The sequence below is a fragment of the Odontesthes bonariensis genome, chromosome 4, assembly GCF_027942865.1.
Source record: "Odontesthes bonariensis isolate fOdoBon6 chromosome 4, fOdoBon6.hap1, whole genome shotgun sequence".
Taxonomy (NCBI): Eukaryota; Metazoa; Chordata; class Actinopteri; order Atheriniformes; family Atherinopsidae; genus Odontesthes; species Odontesthes bonariensis.
In genome coordinates this window covers 27,320,035-27,342,824 of record NC_134509.1, presented here as the reverse complement: position 1 = coordinate 27,342,824, position 22,790 = coordinate 27,320,035, and the positions used below count along the sequence as shown (strand labels likewise).

The following is a 22,790-nucleotide window of genomic DNA, read 5'->3' as shown; positions in this document are numbered from 1 at the left end:
GACGGGGGGTGTGGCGGAATTTTGGGACACGTGACCGTTTGCGCCATTTGCGACCAGCTAGTATGAGCGAGGTCGCGCCGAGTAAGAATCAGCCTTTACTCTTACTCCTGTTTAATAAGTGGTGGAAGGTTTTTTTCTATTAGTTTTAATTGTCTCCCATTAACTGGTACCATGGTTGTTACATGGTTTTTTGTTTCGTTTGTCTCTGTGTAGCCCTGTGATAGGCTGGCGACCTGTCCAGGGTGTACCCTGCCTCTCGACCAATGACACCTGGGATGGCTCCAGCCCCTACCGCGACCCTGAGTTGGTCTAAGTGGGTATAGAAAATGGATGTATGTATGTTTATGAATGCATCCTGTAGTGGGACGTTTTCCTAAAGGTGGACTAATATTGCACCGTGCAAACCTTTTCTTTGTTTGCTTTTTTCTTTTGCATACTCTGAGTAGCCTACACTGTTAACTTTCCGTATTTGCGTCCAGCCATCTTACAAACTTTCCATGACAGAATCTAAAATGGACAAACTGAGATTTGTTCTCAATCTCAGTCATTCAATTTTCAATGCTGTGCCAAGCATTGTGTCAAAGTGTGTTTCCCCTCACCATGACTGGATTTAGCTCTTTTGACGGCTTGATGAGGACAAACTCAACAACAGTAGTCACATAGTTATAATATTATGGCTCATTGTTGTACATCATTTAAAATGCAATGACAGGTGTGTCCACACTTTTGACTGGCAGCTATGCATGATGTAAAAACTGAAAAAAATGACTGTTACATCTTAATCAGCAGAATGCATTGTGGTCATGAATGTACTTTTTAACTCAACCCAAGTCTCCAATGTCAACGTGTAGTGTTTCACAAAAGAGGAATAATGCAAGATAAAACCAATAAAAATCAGCTTTTAATTTTGCTCAGTTGAACTAAGTTTCACATCCAAACATCGCATGGCGAAAGGCCAGCTCCTGCAAGCCCATGCAGGTATGTCGGTATTCTTCAGTGGAGCACTCTTCATCTGTGGGCCAGTACTCAATCCATGTTTTCTCACCAAGCACGTACTGGAATCTAAGCAGAACAAATTGAAATATACATCAGATCTTCATGTCGTCAGTCATATTACAGTCTATAATATCCTAAAAATACAGTTGATAAAATGAGAGGAGATCCTTAGCCAGGCAAGCTTCTTTTTTTAAAAATGAGTTATGCATGAATTGGACTAATTTGGGATTTAATGAATTGGATTTGATTGGATTGTGTTGGTATTACAATGAATTGAAGAAAAATTGAAGAAAAATTCGAAAACGTCTTTTTCTTCATGGCCAGAATAACGCACCACAAAAGATTCCTTCCAGATCTTGGAGACTTTCTGAAATTTATGAAATATGCCGTGGCACCTCTTCAACAGCTTTTTATCAAATCATCTGAATCAAGGCTTTTCTGCTTTTTATTGAAACCCAGAAATGTACACACCTTTGCTTGGTTAATTCTAGACTAACCGCCAAGAGAACCAATTCTCAGTTTAGAAAGATCATTGTTAAAAATAAAGGCAATCAAATCTGGAGTAGAATATATCTATAATCTATATATATGATATATCTATAAAGGAAACTCCTTCAGCTCTGTTCTGCAACCCAGTCACGTGCTTAATCAAGACCTATAATTGAGCTCTCGTTCTACAGCTTCAAATGAGAAAAAGAGTTTGGATGGTGTGTAGGAAATGGAAATTAAAAGAATAATTGATTATAATTATAAGAATTATAATTATAAGACTTTGACTTTGAGTAAATTGTAGAGAGCGTGAACCCAAGATGTTTTGATTGTTTATCTCAGCAACTTATTTTAATTTGTTAACATACATCCATTTGTGCTTTTTAGTTGTGCAACCCATTCCAAAAAAAAGTACTTAGTTCAAGTATTTAAAACATTACAACAATACATGCCCAGTAATATTGTTGTAATGTTTTAAATACTTGAACGCAGTTTTTCTAGAGAAGATAATTGTTTTGTATATGTGATTATCGTCCATCGACTCTTTTGGGCTTTCACATGCGCGAGCCTACAACCAGCCGATGAGTTACATGCTGTTTATAAAGTTGTTTTGTAACGTCCCCATGCCAGTAATGTGAGAACCATGCATATGGTTTTGATGGTAAGGCTTGTGACTTTATTGTCGGATGGTTTATAAAGTGGTGTGACGTTTCTGCTGTGTGCAAGTTGTTGTTTTACGTGGAAGGGTTAGCAGTTGCCCCTTAGCCACCACGTATTAGCCTTGCATGACACGCTGTGCGAACAGCGCGATCTCCACACAGGGAGCGCCGATTTGCACCTCTCTGTGTCCTACTATCAGTATTTGACAACCTCTAGCAATGGAAACGCGCTTCAAATGCCCCGGAGTTCCCCTTTAATTCATAGTTTTGATGCCTTCAGTGTGAATCTGCAATGTCAATAGTCATGAAAAGAAAGGAAACTCATTGAATGAGAAGGTGTGTCCAAACTTTTGGTCTGTACTGTATGAGTAATTTGTTTTTAGGCAAGCCGCTAAAAAAACTAATCTGTGCCTTCCTTCATCAGACTTTTAAACAATCCTTTTTGTTGTCATATTATGTGCATTTTTTTTTTTTATATAGGATGTGTGTTTATGTGGGTTGTCTTGTTGTAAATTGTGATGACTGGCACAGCTGGTACCGTCCTGCGTATTTTTTCTATTCTGTTTAAATTAATTATGAAGCGCAGCACTCCGAGTCCACGACAAATTTCCCCAAGGGGAAGATAAAGTATAAAGTGAGTATTCTGCCTACATTGAAAAAGAGATGGCAAAGAAAGAGGGATATAGGTACGGGAGTGGCCACTCTGTAGTCCTGGGGTCCGTTTCACGTAGCAGGTTCAACCAACTCTGAGTCTATTCCTGATCTCTGAGTTGATCTACTCTGAGATAGAAAACCCTGAGTTTTCGGTTCCACAAACGCTGATTTGAGTGAGGTTAATCAACTCTGAGTAAGTTCCCCTTGAGTTTAGCGCGTGCACCACAACTTTAAAAAGCCAGTATCAATGGAGCCCCGATTCGACGAGTCACCTTGGCAACGGGGAAGAGGAGGGGCTACGTTTTTCACCAACCTCGAATTGGAAATCTTAATGCGCTCATACGGCGAGTTTCAATACGTTTTTAGAAATAAGTGCAACACCGCTGCAGCAGCAAAAGCGTAAGTTTAAATGTAGTCCTTTGCAATCACAATAATATTACAGGGAAACTGCTTGAATGGTAGCCCATTCATTTATTTCATTTAGGTGCAATCCCACAGGGGAGAAGCGCACTGGGCAGCAGTTTAAGATGAAATATAAAAACATTGTTCAAACAGGTGAGACCTCGGCATGGAGGTACCTCATTTTGATCATGTTTTACACTGTAAAATAAATATTAAGTGGCTATTTGACTGTGCAGTTATTTTATTCCCAACATAATGCTGTTTTCACACACATAAACTATGTCTTCTCATCTATACCATCCATCCATCCATCATCTATACACCGCTGAATCCGTCAGTCGGGTCGCGGGGGGGCTGGAGCCTTTCCCAGCGGTCAATGGGCAAGAGGCGGGGTACACCCTGGACAGGCCGCCAGTCCATCACAGGGCCACACAGAGACAAACGAAACAAACAACCATGCACACTCACAGTCACTCCGAAGGACAATTTAGAGTCATCATCTATATCATGTTCTGTTAAATAATTAAGCCTATTTAAACTAACACAGACTTCTACTGAGTCAACAGAAAGAAGGCAGATGCCCGTAAAACGGGTGGTGCCCAGCACCACCACCTCTAACGGGAGGGCAGTGGCTGAGGGAGTCCACCCCCAAGACACGAGTGTCTTTATAAAATATAATAGGCCTAAATATGTCTTTTTTAAGCATATTCATACAAATATTTATTTGTCTTTTATGTCTTTTTTTTCTTTTGTCCCAATTCTGATGGTGCCGCTCAAAAAGATAATTGTCTGTAAATGCAAAAATCTATGCGCGGTCTGATAACCATCTCCAACGAATATTTATTTCTCTGCGCAATAATGCTGCACCTTCATCCACGGGATCGTTGTCAAAAGGACATGTTTGTGAAAAAAGTCGCCTCCTACTGTGCCTAATGGACTTCTAGAAGTAGAAGAACTCGCTCTGCTGACTGATGAATGAGGAAATCAAATGGCGTGTGTGGCTGAAAGAGGGCGGAGACAGAAAGAAACTCGAGGTTTCTTGAATAAAACCTGGTCCCGACCAGGTTAGGTTCAGAGAGTCTGTTACTACGGTAACTGACCGTGAGGTTAAGTTACCTCTCTTTGTGAAACAGGCTAGAGTTACCCCTCTTTCTCGGGGTTGAGTTACCTCCCTTTGTGAAACGGAAAACTCAGAGTTTCCCTCATTTCAGGGTTAACCAACTCAGAGTTTTCACTAAACCTGCTACGTGAAACGGACCTCTGATCGGTTCCCTGCAGAGACTGTGGACAATTTTGAAACAAATTTGATGACGACCCTGTAGTTGCACACCTTAAAACAGGTTTGCATGATGAATGGGAAAAAGCAGCAACCACAATGCTTCATCGCTTGGTTTATTCAGAGCCAGAATGTTTTTTTAAGTATTGTGGGAAGGAATGGCAACATTTCAAAGGTAAAAGCTTCACTCTCACCACTTTTTTAGAACGTGCTGTAGGTCTGAAGTCCAAAAATGGATGTAGAATAACCAAATAAATAAAAGTTAGGAGAAAAAAAACCCACATAAATATCTTAGATTCATAAAGTTGAGTGAGTATAGGGTCATTAGTCCAAAACGAGACACTTTTGTGTGCAACTTTTCCTCTTCTCAGGAACCACATGTGAATTACCCATTACAAGATTGGGTGCAGACACTACCCAGCTTTCATAGAATTTGCTCCTGTGTTACAGCCGTAACAAATAGTAATGGAAATTCACAAAGGAAACAGAACAGACATGACACAGAGTTCCGAATCCTAAAGTATACACCTTTCAGTTCCTGGATCAAATGCCACACTGGTGCTGCAGACCTTGAGAAGAAGTTCCCGGATGTATTTCAGGTTATAAGATCGGTGAAACTCAGTCTGGGAAAACTATGCCAGAAATTTTGCAGGACACACACAAAAGATTCCATTTCCCAAGTTTACAGATAGCAGGAAGCTCAACATTTCACCATTCATCCAACAGTCAGAAAAAACACAAAGCAGTACATCTATACCAACTAAACTCACATTTGTTCCTCTCTGAAAATGTCTGCGGATGAGCCCATGATCAGGTAGGTTTTACTTGTTTTCAGATCTAGAGCTTCTCTGCAGTGCATATTACCAAGGAATGAGCGGTGTTTACCATTTAAGGCAAAGTCAGCACTTCCTGTAATGAGAATACACAGTGGAGGAAGAGATAACAGAAGAAAATAATGAAGATCAGACAGGGCAAATAGGAGATAAATATCAATAATTTGTACTGACTTCAGCTATCTTACATTGAGGAGCAATACACTTTAAATACTTTAAAAATAATCTTTATATGTAAAACACAACTACAATCAAAAATGAATAGCTTAACTTAAAATATTGTTGTAGCTACTTGGAAAAAATGTAGAAAGAAAGGGAAAACTGATCCATAGAAAGGAAGCCATTAATACCCACCTTCTTTAATGACTTCCAATATCTGCATTTTGTAAATGTCAGAGGACAAACTGGCACTGAACTCATCCACTCTCACTTTATACACTGAAATGAGACAAGTTGAAGACTGTTAGCTTACCTATTTGAGTTCCCACTCATTTGTCCACAAACAAAACACACAGTCTTACCAAAATCTATCCTGTTGACAGGGGTGGTTTCACATGACTTTGTAAGGCGCTCGTCACTGCTGATTTTTCCTTTTCTCTGCATACTGCAGCTCTCTAGAAAACAGATGACAGAAAATGAACACATCTTTCAGCTCAAATAAAAAATCTGAAAAGCTTTATATGGACAAAATATCCCCTTTGTTATTTTGCATTCTGTCTTACAAAAATAGCAGATCTGAACACTTCAATTTACACAATCAACATTCGGTGAAAGGTGTTCTACCAAAGTGTATATCTACTAAATATGATGTTTGGTACTGGAACAGTTTTTTTCTTACAGTCACTATACTGTGGTGGTATATAAGGGGGATTTAATTGGTTGCTATTTTTATTCGTGCCACTGGAAACATTACATCTCACAGATATGGCCTTTAAAGGCCCCAGGAAACTTCTAGTTGAGTACTGTTTGTTACAAAAATAAAAGATTTCACAAATTGGTTTTCTCTAATGGCCCAATCCAGCACCACCAACCACTTTGCATAAGCTCTGCTGAAATCTGATATTCAAAAAAGGGATTTCAAGCAGTATGTCAAAAAATCTAATTTTTTCTCAATTTGATTAGCAGCACACGGCCACTATTCAGCCTTTTAATTCCTGTGGAAGAATCTTTTTCCAAACACACACTTTCTTTTCTTTTCTTTTGGCGCCACGACCAGGTGCTGAAGGCAGTTGCTGAGTCCATCCACTGTGCCATTGACCACAGCAAGCACTTACAACCACTGAGGCTCAGGATACCATTCGTGAAGGCTGGGGAAAAGCCTCCTCCCCAGCCAAAGGCCCAAGCAGGAATTCTGGGAACAGCAAGGGACTGGCAGCTGAGGGTGGATTTGGGAAAACAGCTCAAGTTCCCTGAGAACATCATAGAGACACGCCTGAGACCAGACATTGTGCTGCAATCAGAGTCCTCCAAGCAGGTCATCATGCTGGAGCTGACGGTGCCCTGGGAGGAGAGGATGGAGGAAGCCAGTGGGAGGAAGAGAGAGAAACACGCTGAGCTGGTGGAGGACTGCCGCAACAGGGGGTGGAGAGCAAGGTGCCTGCCCATTGAGGTCGGGGGAAGGGGCTTTGCAGGGAAGTCACTCTGCAGGGCCTACAGTCTCCTAGGCATCACAGGGGCACGTAAGAGGAAAGCCATCCGCTCTGCTACAGAGGCCGCTGAGAAAGCGTCACGATGGCTGTGGATTCAGAGGGACAAGGCGTGGAAGAGCGCTTCTTGGACACAGGCCGGGAACTGATCACTCCCGGTCGGGTCGCCTGGGTGAGGGGGTCTGAAGTTGAAAGACCCGAAACCCCCTGTGACCCCAGGTACTATCACTGATGATGTGTCCAAGATCTTGCATCACAAGATGTATTGAATAACCGTCTTTTAGTGTTAGTTAGATAAATAGTGACATCATGTAACATGCCATGTATCACAATTCTTCCCAGGTTGTATTTACCTAACATTTAGACCTGATAAGGACTACTGTGGTTACCAGCGTACACTTTGGCTTGTCCAGGCAAATAGTTGGTTGAAGTGGTTACATTGTGTGCAGAAAGAAACAGATGGTGACAGGAAAGGAGAGAAAAAAGGTATTTGCCAAGAGAATATTAATCACAAGGAACAAGAGAAATGGTTACGTAGATCCAGTACCCTGTGACGATGAAGTAGGTATATAAAATGGATTGGGGGGTGGATCGATAGCTGGATATTATGCTATGCCTGAGCACAACATATAAATGCATTGGAAATTTACATTTAGGCATTGTCTTTTTTTACCTTCAGCACAAACACATTGGTCATTACTGCAGAGTCTCATTAGCTCTCCATTTGTCCTCTCAGGGTGGTAGAACTTCACACAATGTTCATCTGCATCAAGAAAGAATGATATTCTAACATATTTTGTATTCATTGGTCAAATTGTAGCATACATATAAATGTGTATTAAACATCTTAAATGTATTTATTGCATGCATTCAAGGTAAAATGTAATGTTACTATATCTGACATTGCATATGTTTTTACGGCAAATGTCTCTTAGACTCACGGTCATAATATTCATAAACGGATACAGCAGCTGGTTGTGATCGTCCCAATTTCGTACCCTGATGAATCCTGAAAGAGATCTCCTCCGGCAGTGTGTTGGAAATCTGTAAAAAGGTGGTGAACAAAGTATGTAATAATACATAAATATTACACCCTTTAATTTTTTTTTGGCTCTACAAAGAACCTAATGAAATGTGTGTCTCATTTGCACACACTGGCAATCCAGCTGAAGTATACCTATCAAATGAGGTGCACATTTGCTACTACTAAATGTTGAGTTGATCTCTGTCAAAATGCACAATTGTAGAATTTGGTCCTAATTTGTTTTAATATGGTAATTCCAAAGGGAACTGTACTTGTATAGAGCTTTTCTCATCTCGCTGACCACTCAACGCGCTTCTAACACTACACTCACACACTCAAAGCACATCTTAGTCTTGCTTCCTAATCATTCACACACATTCATGACAATGACATGACACAATGACATCGGTAGGCAACGTGGGGTTCAGTGTCTTGCCCACGGGCGCTTTGACATGTTGCCCGGGGAAGCTGAAGTCGAACCCCTGACCTTCCGATTGGTGGGCGTCTGCTCTTCCTCCTGAGCGACAGCCGCGATCAATCAGCCGTTCAATGTTGCAATGATCTTTATAAATTTATTACTTTACACATTCATTTCCTGCTCTTTTTTTCCTTTGTAGTTTATTGTTAGTTTGTGGAGTACTATTTGTGATATAATGTCTCACAATGTCAAATAATAACGTGATAATGACAAATAATATACTTGCTGCTTGTACCAACTCAAGGAAATTCATTGGTAAGGCAGAGCATGGGCAAAGGAGGAACTAATTCAAATTTGGTATAGAGCTGAAGTGCTTTCTTTAGATATGGAATTAGCCAGAAAAAAAGCCTTACCTTGTCCAGGTAAATGATGAGGGAGCCTCTTTCTGAAAGAGCTGTGTTTGTCTCATACTTTGCAATGATGCGGTCACGCCCTCTAGACAACTGCGCACACAATTTTAAGGTTTATGGCTGTATAGATGAGATGTGTTGTGTCTGATCATGTGAGTTTGTGTGAATCAACACTCTTACTGTGTCCAGGTCATTCTTGTTAAAAGTGAAGCCAGTTGGCAAACCAACATCCAAGACTGACAAAGATGCATTACGGTCCTTGTTTTTAAACCTGCTCAAAGGAACAAACAAATATGTCAAGAAAGCTATTTACAAATCTCTTTGATGATTTACACATCACTTTGAATTCAGCCCCATACCTATATCCCATGAGTATTACAACTTTATTAGTTGACAGTATGAGCTATTGATGGTACTTACAAGACCTGCATTTGCAACTTGTATACTTTCTCACCCTCACTTTCTGCAGGGAAAAAATATTTCATGAGAAAAAATTTATTGAGCAATAATTATTTTATGTTTTATTTTGCGATTGTTTTTTTTTTTCCATTATATGGCAAAAATATAGCTGACGGGAAGAGTATAACATGCCAATCGGTCCTGAGGCAAAGAAAGCCAAAGTGTTGTTTGGTTTGATTGTGGTCGGCAGACTCTGTTCAGCGACTCCATTATAAAAAAAATCCCAACAGCAATAAAGAGAAAGGAAAACGTTGCAAAATTACCTGGTAGGACTTGCACATTCAGGTTGAACTTCTCACAGTCGCTCTCCATTTCCTGGGGCAGAGTGTAATAGTATGACACCATCTGTCAGAGAGAAAATGTTAAAAAGTTAAAATGGAGGGAGAATTTTCAGGCCCTCAAAAATAGCATACGGTGGTATTAAATGTGCGGAAGCATAGTTTGTTTGATGTGTACAGTTTTATTAAAAACTGTATATAGTTTGAAGCTGGAATTTACTTTCAAGCACTACAACAAACAGACAAAGCTGCTGGTCGAATTCCACACAAATGCAAACTGAAACAATGCAAACGGGGACGTCTGAGCACTAATTTGGTCAATCATGAGAATAGATTGGCTGAATAATGAGGAAAAGTGTTTGTTTTGTGGCACTGTAAAGGTATGAAAAAACAACATCTGAGGGAGGGGAACAAAAGAACTATGACTTCTCCAAAGCCCATGTTAGGATGCTGGACACGCTGAGGAGTGGCTCTTTGGCAAATGTCAGCAGACTGTGCTGAAAGACGGAAATCCACAAAAGGTTCAGGCTCTGGAGCAAGTTTTGCGAATAAAAAATGTAAACTGGCATTTTGAAGACATCTCCTTTGATTTTAAAATCCATACCCAAATAATTAAAGCTGATGCTAGCCTACTAAGCATTCAAGAATGATAGAATAGAATAGAAAAATACTTTATTCATCCCCCAGTGGGTGAAATTCAAATTAGTCAAGTAGCTCAAAACTTTTTTTTATATTTACATTGATAGTATATTAGAACAATAATAAATAAATTAGAGAAAAACATGTCAGTCACTGTTAAAAAGCCTTATGGCTGTAGGGACAAAGGACTTCCTGAACCTCTCAGTCCTGCAGCGCAGTGAGATGAACCTCTCACTGCAACTGCTTCTCTGTCATGCCAGGATGCTGTGGAGAGGATGTTTATTATTCTCCAAAACAGAATATAATAGAATAGAATGATAATATACAACAATACAGCAGACGAAACAAAATATCAAACAAAACTTTGTCATATTTACCTTCATAAATATTTCTCCCATTCCAGTGGCAGTCACTTTTACATCCTTGTTTATGCCGTAGAACTGTTGAACACACATTTCAAAGATATTTATACATTAATCACAAGATCCTTAGCAAGTCATCATCTAAAAACTGAGAAGATGACTGACTGTAAATTAAATTATTAGTTTTATCATATGCAATTGTGTTATCTAAGAAAGATTTGTATTAGCCACCAGGTGATTTATTTCAAAAGTTATTCTTCTGGCCTTTACTTTCCTTCACACCTGTTTTCATTTAATCAATAGCCCTTCAATGAAGCCTGTTTGTTTTTAGGGCTAAGCTTTCATACAAGAGGTACAATAACATTCCTCTATTCAGTTTGGTCTGGCAACTAATTAATGTGAATCATGAGGCTCTTATCAAGGCTACAAAACACTTGTGTTCTTACCGATAATGTTCTTGTGACATGTTGGTTTCTCCTGTTGAAGTTGTACCTGTGAACTCGTGAACTGATGATAACGTCCACATCAAGATTATACTCAGATTCTTTTACACTGGTCCAGTACTCGGAAACAGCCTGGTACAATAGAACAGTTGCCTGGAGAGACACACATGATGAGTTTTTCCTGAGGGAAAAAAAACTTGCAAAGCTGTGCTTAAAGCATCACTAAAGGCTACTGTGTGTATAAACTCTTAAAAAGGGTCAGGACAGTACAAATGCAAATGAAAACAGAATGCAGAGATTCACACTTTTACGTCCAAAATCTCGATGAACTTCTCTGCATTAATGCTGTCATCACAAAAATGTAAATGAGCTCAGTCGAGAGCATTGACACAACCATCAGTGCCTGGTTTTCTAAGGTTTCGTTTTTGCACAGCAAAATCTTTAGCGGCATTTGTGAACATAACTCTGTTTTGTGGTGTCTGACAAACGTTTGCCTTTGCCCGTGGTGTAATATCTGCTATTGCTGAATGACAGTCCTTGATGCAGTGCCATCTGAGGAATCAAACTTCATGGGTGAACATATGGGTTTTCTCCCTTGCACATGGAAAATTATGCAAATCCCACCCAATCTTTCTTAGAGGAACATTTTTTTCAAACATTCACACACAGCTATTGAAAAACTGGAGAATCTCTGCTCACTTTTGATCCTCATTCTCAGTCTTTCTGGGATGCTGCTTTTTTTTGTATATATATATATATATATATATATATATATATATATACATATATATATGTATATATATATGTAAAAGTTTTGTATTACCTGAGTCGATCCATAGCCTCCATCCAACCTCTGCTGTTGGCTCAACCATTGCACAGTATGTTTGGCTTCCTCAGAGGCCTTTAGCAGCAGAAGATAAGAAAAGAAGATTGAAGATTTTTTTCAGTGTACAGAAGTCTGACCCAGCCCCCTCAATCACAGCCTGGATTTGCATTAAGCGGCTTTACAATGGATGGAAGGATGGATAGAAGTCTGACCATATTTGATTATAAAGTAATTACAAGAGACATTTATTATAGGTTACTGAACAGCAGTATTGAGAAGATTTAACAACCAAATAATCAATACTCAGATACTAATTGATTAAAAAATAAAAATAAATAAGTTATGTTGAAATACAACTTGACATAACCTAATCTCATGAAAAAACATGAAATGGTCACATAAGCTTCATCAATTTATTTATGCCCCACCATTTTATGGTGTTGGTATGAGACAGGCAACTCAGACCACAAAATGAAATATTTTTTTATCCTAAAGGAAGGGATTGAATAAAGGCGATTGATTTATTTGGCTTCTATGTTTAAAAAAAGAACCAATGATTTATTTTCTCTAGGGCTGGGCGAGTTAACTCGTCATTATCACATTAACGCATTGATTATTTAACGCCGACAAATATTTTATTGCGCATTAGCACAGGTTTTATTATTTATTTTATTATTGTAAAAGTCTGTTGCTCACAGGCTTTTATTTTGTAAAAGTCTGTTTCTGTCTGCTGCAGAACCGGAAAAGAAAGTGATTGGCGGATCCACCAAACATGGAGAAGGGTACAGAACTTTTACTCGGCCATTTTCATTTTAAAGTTTTTCCAGACGGCGGAGTCAACAGAACCAAAGTCATCTGTAAACACTGCCAAGTTGAATTGTCTCATCACCGTAGTAGTTCTAGTCTAAAATATCACTTAAAGGCAAAACACACTATTGATAACCGGCAAGTCATTCAAGGAAACAGACAGTGGAGCGAGGCTTCTACAGAAAAACTACATAAAAATGCTGATGTTGAAAGTGGGTTTGCACAACAAATGTTATGGCACTTTCATTCATATGGGAGTACATTTGAAATAAAACTAAATGCTAAAGGCTAAACACTACTTTTTAATTCATTTTGGATTTTGCGTACAAATGCGATTGTGATTAATCAGGGAAATCATGTGATTAATTAGATTCAAAATTTTAATCGTTGCCCAGCCTCTAATTTTCTAAGTATTATTTTTACTATGACAACACGTCTTTAAAATAAAAGATAAAGTGGTAAATTCTGAAATCATTTATTGATCTGTAAAGCAGTCAACGAGGAAAAAAAGAAAAGTGTAGCAATGAAGTAGATTTAAGAGATACCCCTAGCTTTATTTAGGAACACTAGTTATACTAATGCAGAAGATGCATGTGATTACTCTTTAAATAACACAATTTCATTTCCACCATCATGTATGTCAGTGGGATGTGGTCACCTTCGCCTTGACGAGTGCACGGAGAGCATAAGCTGTGGCCTCCAGAGTGTAAATATGTCCCTTCGGTACCGGCCAGTGTGATCGGTCTGTGGAAAACACAACAGCCCAGAAAATTATTTTTATCACCATACTTCCAAAATCCCATTGTATAAACAGTCTGTGTCAAACGCATGAGCACTGGTGTTCATTCATCTTGAGAGTATGTAACTTAATGAATATGTGTGTTATCACAGACTGATGCAGACTCATCATGTTCAGGTATATGGTGAGGGGAAAACCTCGGGCAGCAAACTTGTAGAGGATCTCCTTGTTCAGTTTGTCTTCATTCGCAAGGGCATATGATGTGATTGCAACAGCATAGGGGTTGGTGAGGCCAGGCAGACGCTGCTCCAGGTAGGCTACTGCATGGTCAATACTACTTGACATCGTCTGGATAAAAGGGAGATACAGTAAGTGTGAAGATCCAACAACACAAGAAGGTGGAGTTGAGATCCTGATCTCATTTTAAAACAGAGAACTTAAAGGCGGGGTAGGGGATCTTTTTCTGGAACATTTTTTTACATATTGCTTGAAATACTCTTCACACCCCCATTGCAACCAATTAATTAAAAGTTTTGACACAAATATGAAAAGTTTTAGTGGCCTCTAGAACGTACAATCTAGGAAAAACACTATCCAATCATACTGCACGGACCGTTAACAATGATTGGATTCTGATGCCGTCTATCAAACTGCAACCTGCTCCTCCCTCCCCCTCCCCCTCCTTCCCCCTCCTTCCCCCTGTGCGCGTACCCTGCTCCGTGAACGAATTACGCGTCCAGAAGCTTGGCAGGAAGCTAAACTAGAGCCAGCTTGGCTAGCACCTTGCATTATTAAACGTATAGTTAGCATAAACTAAATACTAAATACTAAATACGGCAACGATCGATGCTTGCTGTCAGAACAGCGCTCGTGCACCTTCGTGCTTGTGCGCGTTCATGTACTCTAGAGGCGTGCCTTCAGGGGAAAGTGAAGAAAAGGGTTGGGACTTTTTACCTGTGTATTTTCAAAATGCAGCTTCGCTGGACTCAAAATCCAGGATCTCCTACCCTACCTTTAACACATTATGAGTAGTGTACAAAAGCGTAATACAACAAAATAGCTTCAAACGAGTCTGATCTTATAATATTTTGTGATATATATTAAGTAGGTGTGCACTAGTTGAAGTAGTATTATTATTGTTGATGCCCAACAATCTGCAATTTAGGGACTCTAAATGAAAATTTTCTCAATAAATAACTATATTGTAATGAACTGCCTTATTTAAAAAATCATTTACACACTGATTCATTTTCAATAGAATAGAAAAGAAAAACAGAGATCACATAATAATCACAGTTTATATACTCCAATTCTGGAAAGTCCAGTGATTACCCGAAGTCATACAATAAAAAACAAACTGGACAAATTGTCATATCTTTTATCCAGATCTATTGTATGTCCTGATCAACTCATGAAGGTATATAGAAAAAATACCATTTGTAACATTAATAACAGCTTTAGCTGCAAAAGATAAAAGGTTATAAAGCACTTAAACTCAACAATAATAGTTACTTGACACCTGATCTGTAACCATTACAAGCTTTTTGAATATGTTTAGTAAATAAATGAGCACTGATGTTTATATAAGAGATGAGGTACTCACATAAACAGTGTGAAAACACAATTCTCTTGACTCTTGCATGGCTATCAGACAGAAGGCTGTCAAAGAGGCATCCGAATCTGTGCCAGCAACATCCCCCTACACGTGGGTACACACATGCACATGCATACTTATAAAGTGTTTTTTAAAATGTTCTCTTATTGTCTTGTCTATGTTTACTCACAGTCACATGTCCCATTTCAAAAAACATGCCATTGGGTCGTTGCGTGTTAAGAATAAGGAACTTGATGGCGTCACAGATCACTCTTGTTTCTACTGCCATCAGATTATGTGCCATAGCAAACACCTTGGCAACATAGGCAGTCAGCCTTGCAAGTGAGATGAGAGTATAGAAGCACAGTAGACAAAATAAAGGAATCGTGTGATAGATCTGTATTTATACAAAAACAACCATACGACAAAACTGTAAGTCAGACTTTTCTCAGAATTCGAGATGAAAACTCATGAGTTGTATGTTTGGGTGCCTCACCAGGTGCTGCTTTGGGAATTAGAAAGTGCAAAAAAAGACCCATCCGTTTTACGGTAGGCCAACTCGTTTTGATAGCCTGCACAAAACCAAACACACAAATCCACAGTGCTTGAATAGAAAGCATATGGGGTTCTTGTTTAACTTCTTGATGACATTTCACCTCTCGTCTAAGGGGCTTCTTCCTTTTTAGCCAAATGGTGGAGAGAATCTGGTTTAAAGGTTCTTGCTGTTATGAGCTTACCTCTCATTATGTGTTCGATAGCTTCATTACGTTTCTCAAGGCCGACAGATTCCCACTGATTGGTATTGTCCAAATATATGGTTGCAATGACAGGCAGGGACATGCTGATCACGTTCTCCTCTCCAGAGCCTGACGGCTCTCTGATCAGAGCACCCATGGGCTCCCCGCTGATGACTTCCTTCAGTAATAGAGCCATGTGTTCTCTTCCTGTGTGAAAACAGAAAAGGGTCTTAACAACCACATACTAAACTGTTTAGTATGTGTGAATTTCCAAGCAAGAACAGCTGCATGTTAAAGGGGAAGTTCATTTTTTAAAACCTGGATCTTATTTCTGGCATAAAATACTGTCGACTTTTTTCTTGCTGGCAAAGTAAGCAAAGGTAATTTCACACTTTATGGATCTGTTTTAACTCAGCAACATCACTTGGATTTTCACCAATGCCTTGACAAAAAGTAAAAACTTTGTAGGTGTCACTTCATCACACAACTTAACCCCACTATCTCAGTGTCTGCTAAATCCTTCCTTTGGACCTTTATTTTGACATGAACGCCTTTTTATAGTGCTTGGTGCTGCTAAGAGGAGTAAACCATTGATTATTGTTGGAAGAAGGTGTGAGGAACCTTTAGGAGTATTAATTCCATTTAATACCACTTAATGATGATGAGCTAAATTAAGGTCTGAAACCCTGGCAAAAGTCAGAAAGCTCAAATCTTTCTGGAGGTCAAAACTTTGATGCTCACATACTAATCGAAACAAAACACACATATTCTACTAAACGTGTGCAAAATTCAGTCCATGAAAATAAGTAATTTGGTCTTACCTGTTAGAGAGATTACTGTTGAAGAAGGGGTGTTTGGAACAACATATGTTGAAGGAATTTTACTGGCAATGAGTTCCACCTGTCTTCCATCTAAGAAAAGAGTTGATTAGCAATCTGGGTGATAGGCAAATAGCTAAATAGATTACGGTTCATGTTCAGTTTTTCTGCTTTAGTTGTAAACTTACCTACGCCTTTCGTTGAGGGGTCGAGTATTAAAGTTACCCAAGATTTACCCAGTGTGCCTTTAGGCTGGAAAATGAAGTTACATAAAGTAATACACTTTCAATAAACTGCTCTGTGACTAAACACTAATGGACTTCCTAATGTGTGTGTCTGTGTGTTCTTATATTCCAAATCAATTTTAAAAATCAGCACGTACTGTATATCAAACAGGGATAGGTGTATACAATTAATGTGAAGTTTATATGTAATCTTTTTTTATTGTATGTTCAATTTTTTTTCTGTTATAAGGAAACTATTCTAGTCACATTTTACATCAATCTCATCAAAAACTATAGCGCATGTCTGTTAGAAACATATTATGAGGTTGTACAATAAGAACAGAAGAACTGTGGGCAAGAATGTTTTACGGTTTGCTGGGGAGCCCTCCTATCTTGTTAGTTTAACTCTGTGTGCTGAAGAAGGCCTTCTATTTTTGCTAGTTCTATCCTCTGTATGAACCTTGATCTACTGAACAGAAAAGTTTTACATTATGATATTAACTACATTGTACTCATCTAACAAAGATGAACGACAGGAAAGTCTCATAACCTTATGTGGCTAATGCTTTAGTAGTAGAAAGCATAACCATGTGTGGCTAATGTTTTTGCAGTAGAAAGCATGAATAGCAGAAGTATCATTTTAGAACTCAGGCAACCCTGTGTCAGCTTTGTGATATGTTGCGCAGACTTGTCTCCTTGCTGCAAGATTAAACTTTTTGTTAACTGATTCCAGCTGATTCTCTGAGACTCATTGGGAGAATTTTCTCTCTTACCACCACCTTGAGCGTCCTCATGATTCCATCTGTAACAGTCATGCCTCTGACAGATGCTTTGACCTCAATGGAGGTCATTTCATTCCTCAAGGGAACAATAACGAATGGAACAGATCGAGTAGTTTTAGCTCCAACCTGGACCTCCTGGCGATATATTCTCTGCTTGTTAGCTGCACTGCACACATAGTCATTTTCCAGCAGATCCACACGAACCTTGAAATGGGAAGAATGAACAATACCAACTGTTGAACACTGACAAATTTTAGGCGAAAAAAAAAAAGTACACTTCATGAAAACAAACGCAAATATTTCCATGACATGAAGTCACCAAATGGTTCAGGCACGACATGAAATTATGCAAATCATTTACCATCCTTGGCCGCAAAATGATCATCCACACTACTGTAAGCATTTTTATCCTTACAACCAGAAATTAAAATGGATGTGTTTCAAGATTCAGTCACAGATTAGGGTTGTGTTCTAGAAAATATCAAAAACTTTCAACATCCTTTAGAGTGCCAATAAATCTATTACTAGGAGATGGAAATAAAAAAGTGCTCGTGGTGTGCTCGTGTTATTTCCCAGTGTCCCCTCTGGACAATTACTGATTTACTGGCTTCAGCAGATCACGTGTTTTTATTTGACTTAAAAATCGCAGAAATTTTTTTATATGAGTTTCATAAGGAAACTTTACAGAGGAGTTCAGTCCGGTTGTAAATAATCCAATTAACTAATCGTAGTGATATTGTTACTTTTATTATCCTAATGTCTAAACATTTTTGCAGAATGGTCACACCCTTCATTATAGTTACGGCACTCCCTAATAGTAGCAACCTCCGGTATGAAAAAACTGCTTAATGAGAGCTTAAATCCAATCCACCCTACAACCCAAAGGGCCCAAAAGGGGCTATAGCTGACATCCTGGTACCAAACTCTCCAACATAACCTCTGTTCTTTGTCCATGTCTTGACTGGTCAGCTCTTTTGGCAGCATGAGAATATATTACATAAATATTAATACTAAATAAGCTTATATATTTGTCATAATGGTATGGCTGATTGTTGTATGTGCTTATTTCACTGGTTTGGTTGATCTTTGCTGGATCATTCAGCATCATTGATACTGAATGATATATTCAGATTTTGGAGCAACATATTAAGCCATCTACACAAAGTATTTTGTGAGAAATGCCTTGGTTATTTTAGAAAGAAAATACCAAAAATTCATTTTGCACATATTACAACATCATGACTTCATACAAAAAGAATCCTGGAACTAAACTTGTCTGCCTGCTATTACCCTGGCACGTTTATTAATCAAAAATGGTACAAAGGGTGAAATAGAGAGCAGCTAAAAATACATATCAACAAAAGGAAGATGTTTTGCTATCCAAATTAAAACTAGTCACCTCATTTCCCAAGAACTCATAGAGTTGATGCAAGACAGTGATATACATGCCCCTATCCCACTTATTTTCAAATATGTTTCCTGCTTTAAATTCAAAATCATTCGCATGCTCATTTAACAACTGGCTTGACAAATTTTTATTTACATTTTACATTGATTCTGTTTTTGGAATCAGGGAAAGGTTGTATGATTATCCTAAAAACATGTTGGCTGTTAGATTATTTATGTAAATGATCTAGTTCTCCAGCAATATTTCGCATTCAATCAGGATTCAGAAGACTTACAGTTATAGGATTGGGGTAATAGTTGTGGAGTATTGCCTTAATTTCCAGTTGTTCTCCATGAACAGCAGAATATGGTAGTTTTAGATCAATGAAGAAATTCTTCTGCACAATAATCTCTAATGGGTCAGATACACAGATACCTGAAAAGGAAAAACAAGCATTTCGCAAAAGTGAAAAAAAAAAAGTAGAAATCGATGATGACGTACAGGTGGGATGGAGTAATTTTGTTTATTTTACGATTCCAAACCTGACAGATTCAGCATTTTACTCTTAATGTAAGTTTCATGCAGCCATCAGCTTCTGTTTGCACAGGTTATTTGTCTCATGATGCTCTGTTTGACACTCAAGCCTGCTCTGTTGTCTGTCTGTGCACATAGTGTGAAACTGCACACGATATATGAAACTGCACCATTTCTGTCAGACTAATACTGATTCCAAGGCTGACAGAATTATCTCCCAAGTAAAGTTCACTAAACCCAACTCAAAAACACAAACGTAAAGCAAAAACAGGCAAAAGTAAGATTGCAGATAAACAATTCTCACCGTGAGTTCTTGACAGACTAATTCCAGTGAACTGCCAGGATGTGACTGAGTCTAACAAAAATGTCCGTTGTACTGATGATGTGAACACACTGAAAATAAGAAAAGACAGTTTTGGTGGCAAAATAGCTTTCAGACCAATTTTAGTGGTGTCATGACTTATTGTGCATCATTTTCTATTGATCTTTTTACCAATTAGTGTTTCCTCGAGGACAAGCGCTCAGGGTGACGTCATTCCAAAACCAGCTTTCAGGAAACCTCGTGCGAGTATTAATTTCAGTGTCGTCGATGTATTCGTTATTTTCTTCCTCTGTGGACATCACCAAAAAGATTACCATTTTTCATGTTTTTCAAATACAATTCCGAGCTAATTTAACTACCTCCATTTTGAGCCGATCTTTTGCTGCGAGCCAATAGAACGGTTGCCTCCTTTCTCTCAGCTCGATGTCTTTTGATCTCCTTGCAGCAGCGGATAAAGGCTTCGATGCAAGCTGGACTATCCATGATGTACTTGCTACGCCTCTCACAGGTGTATGAAACAGATATATTCCTCATACCATCCAAACAGCATTCTCTTTGTATTTTGTTTTCATATTCACTCACTGAAAAGACAGACAATTATACAGAGAAGAGAGTGGAGATGATATTGTCTAATGTTTGTATGTTTGCTGATGAGATTTGTTTCAAACATTGCACACGTTTTGACTGCCAACAGGAAAACTGAATGAAAATATACATTTTCTCATTGTGACTGCAAATCAATGAATTTCAAAAAAAGTGCCATTCTATGCTTAGTTTTCTTTTTCTTTCTCTTCATCTGTTCTGGAAGAACAATAGAGAAAATAATGCAAATTAAATTTGTTTTTAAAATATTATATATATATGTTTATTATATATATATTTGAAATATTTTAAAATGTGACATTTATGGCTAATGGTTCCATCACAGCCAACAGTTTATTCACCCAATTTTCACAGTTCAATCAAATCTTTGATTCAAAGTTTTTAACTTCTGTATTGCACTTTTCACCCATCAAGAGACAGAAGCCTGTAATAAACTAGGGTTGGTTGTCCAAATCATCCCCTAACATGAAAACCTGCTTATTCCGAGCATGTGCACAGTCCATTATTCGGACAACTGTCCGTATACACACATAAACATCGTACTAGACTCAAGAAGCTAAACATCATGGTAAATCCGCAAAGTTTCTGACCACTTTGTTCAAAATCCATTGAGAGAGATTAACTTAGCCTCACGATTTTAAAAAACAAAGCTACTGAAAACTTGCAGTTTATCAGTAAAAAAATAATAAAGCAGGGTATGCATTGGGGACAATACTACCTTGTGATTGACAAAGTGCTACCCAGTGGGTTTGCCCTGGTGTTGTCACTTTTTTATGGTTTATTTTGTTTTTCACATGCCTGTCTTATGAGTATGTCTGCATTGGGGTCTTCAATCACACCATTTTGCAACAGAATAATCTGCCTTGACCTGGATCCAGCAGATCTCAAAACCTACATCAAGAATTTTGGGGAGATATGCTCTGCTCCTGACACCTTTGTTGAATATTTAGCTGATTCTTCTGAACTTTAAGGAGAGATTGAGGCCTGTTTACGTCTCATAGATGTGCCACATGCTAAGTCTCTGGTTTTTGGGACCTCTGGGGCTAGATAGATAAATGATGTGTCAAGCTATGCATACTCCTTCATCTCCGCACAAAATGTCTTTATAAAGGAAAAATGTGGATACCTCACAGTCTTCAGACCGTGTGTACACAGTAACCGTGACATGAGGCGGAAACATAAAGAGACAATTTCACGGAACTTCCACATATTCTTTTTTTCCACTTCACTTTAAGGATAGATATCCTGAAAACATCAGCGAGAGCCTAATCTGTCATGCAGAAATTGAGTAAGTGTGTGGTTACTGGGTAAGTCCACTGGAGTTATGGCCCGTTTCCTCCTGCTGGGGGCAGAGCATTTCAAATCTGAAAATGCAAAGCAAGATAAATGAGTTGGTAGTTGTTACACCGTGAAATAAAACGAGTTTTAAGATTAAAAAAGGGGGCACAGAAATTTACTTTGGTTAAAAACATGTTGTGGTAACTGAGGCAAGTAAGCTCTCTTCACGAAGAGCGAATGAAGAAGAAAGTATTCAGTCTCGGTGCACTGTACGCTGTTTACTAATCTGCAAGCAACAGTTCTCCAAGTTTTCTTAATGACTTCTCTCAAAATTGGCTGCTTTTTAATGAATTTTTACTTCAGTCCTTTCCTTATCTGTAGGCATTTAGTTACTAACACCCTACAGCAAAGATGCATAAGTTGTTCCAGTTTTTTTTAGTTGCTTAAAAAGGCAAAAAATAACAGTTTTACAGATGAATGTGATGTTTACTGGACTGGTTTTATGCACAATGACCCAGTCTTACAAAATATCATAGTAATGAAATTCATTTACTTGTCACCATCTCAGCAGCAGGTTTTACTAATATCAAACTAGATGCTAAAAAAGAGGGAATAAGCATCTTAATGAATCACAATGGCATGCAGTTAAAAGTCGTGGTAGTGTCTTTAGTGGTTTGTTTAACAGATGACAGAGCTAATTTCGCTGAGTGAAATAATTCTACCTGTTCTGTGGGGTGTCCCAAAAGTGCTGGTTTCAAACATCAGCCCTGCATCATAGAAAACATTCATGCTGTCCTTTCCTCCACCTGGTGTGCAGCCTGTGTCATATTTCTCCACCATGTCCCATATCTGAGCAAAGTGGAAGTCATTCAAATAAAATATATAAAAATCACAAATAACCTAAGAAGGAAAAGTGTTTTTTTTCTATCTATCTATTTTCAGCTGTGTTTGTTCTGTCCCTCTGAAGTTGCAATACCACACATATCCACATTGAGAGATGGGCAAATTATTGCTGTCTTGTATTGTATTCTGAAATAAAATTCAGAGCAAATCAAATGTCATACTTTTCTGTTTCTTTGTTGTCAGACAACTAAACACGACAGTATTGTGGCGTTATCATATTATAACTCAATTCCACTCCTGTGCATGCA

General features: G+C 38.5%; 1 protein-coding gene across 1 annotated transcript in view; it reads right to left on the bottom strand.

Moving 5' to 3' along the window:
* Window positions 1-920: 920 nt before the first annotated feature.
* Window positions 921-22,790, bottom strand: part of LOC142379138 (complement C3-like) — a 38,398-nt gene continuing 16,528 nt past the window's right edge. The window contains exons 16-43 of the mRNA XM_075464275.1: window positions 22,362-22,488; window positions 21,666-21,725; window positions 20,118-20,339; window positions 19,930-20,047; window positions 19,741-19,829; window positions 19,198-19,337; window positions 17,507-17,719; window positions 16,698-16,761; window positions 16,513-16,602; window positions 15,692-15,898; window positions 15,451-15,526; window positions 15,145-15,289; window positions 14,964-15,059; window positions 13,558-13,708; window positions 13,280-13,365; window positions 11,812-11,889; window positions 10,992-11,141; window positions 10,561-10,623; window positions 9,530-9,611; window positions 9,228-9,270; window positions 8,988-9,078; window positions 8,811-8,900; window positions 7,897-7,999; window positions 7,629-7,718; window positions 5,831-5,923; window positions 5,664-5,747; window positions 5,247-5,385; window positions 921-1,062 (exon numbers count right to left, since the gene is read on the bottom strand). Coding sequence (XP_075320390.1) covers window positions 921-1,062; window positions 5,247-5,385; window positions 5,664-5,747; window positions 5,831-5,923; window positions 7,629-7,718; window positions 7,897-7,999; window positions 8,811-8,900; window positions 8,988-9,078; window positions 9,228-9,270; window positions 9,530-9,611; window positions 10,561-10,623; window positions 10,992-11,141; window positions 11,812-11,889; window positions 13,280-13,365; window positions 13,558-13,708; window positions 14,964-15,059; window positions 15,145-15,289; window positions 15,451-15,526; window positions 15,692-15,898; window positions 16,513-16,602; window positions 16,698-16,761; window positions 17,507-17,719; window positions 19,198-19,337; window positions 19,741-19,829; window positions 19,930-20,047; window positions 20,118-20,339; window positions 21,666-21,725; window positions 22,362-22,488 — 3,132 coding nt within the window. The remainder of the gene's footprint in view (window positions 1,063-5,246; window positions 5,386-5,663; window positions 5,748-5,830; window positions 5,924-7,628; window positions 7,719-7,896; window positions 8,000-8,810; window positions 8,901-8,987; window positions 9,079-9,227; window positions 9,271-9,529; window positions 9,612-10,560; window positions 10,624-10,991; window positions 11,142-11,811; window positions 11,890-13,279; window positions 13,366-13,557; window positions 13,709-14,963; window positions 15,060-15,144; window positions 15,290-15,450; window positions 15,527-15,691; window positions 15,899-16,512; window positions 16,603-16,697; window positions 16,762-17,506; window positions 17,720-19,197; window positions 19,338-19,740; window positions 19,830-19,929; window positions 20,048-20,117; window positions 20,340-21,665; window positions 21,726-22,361; window positions 22,489-22,790) is intronic.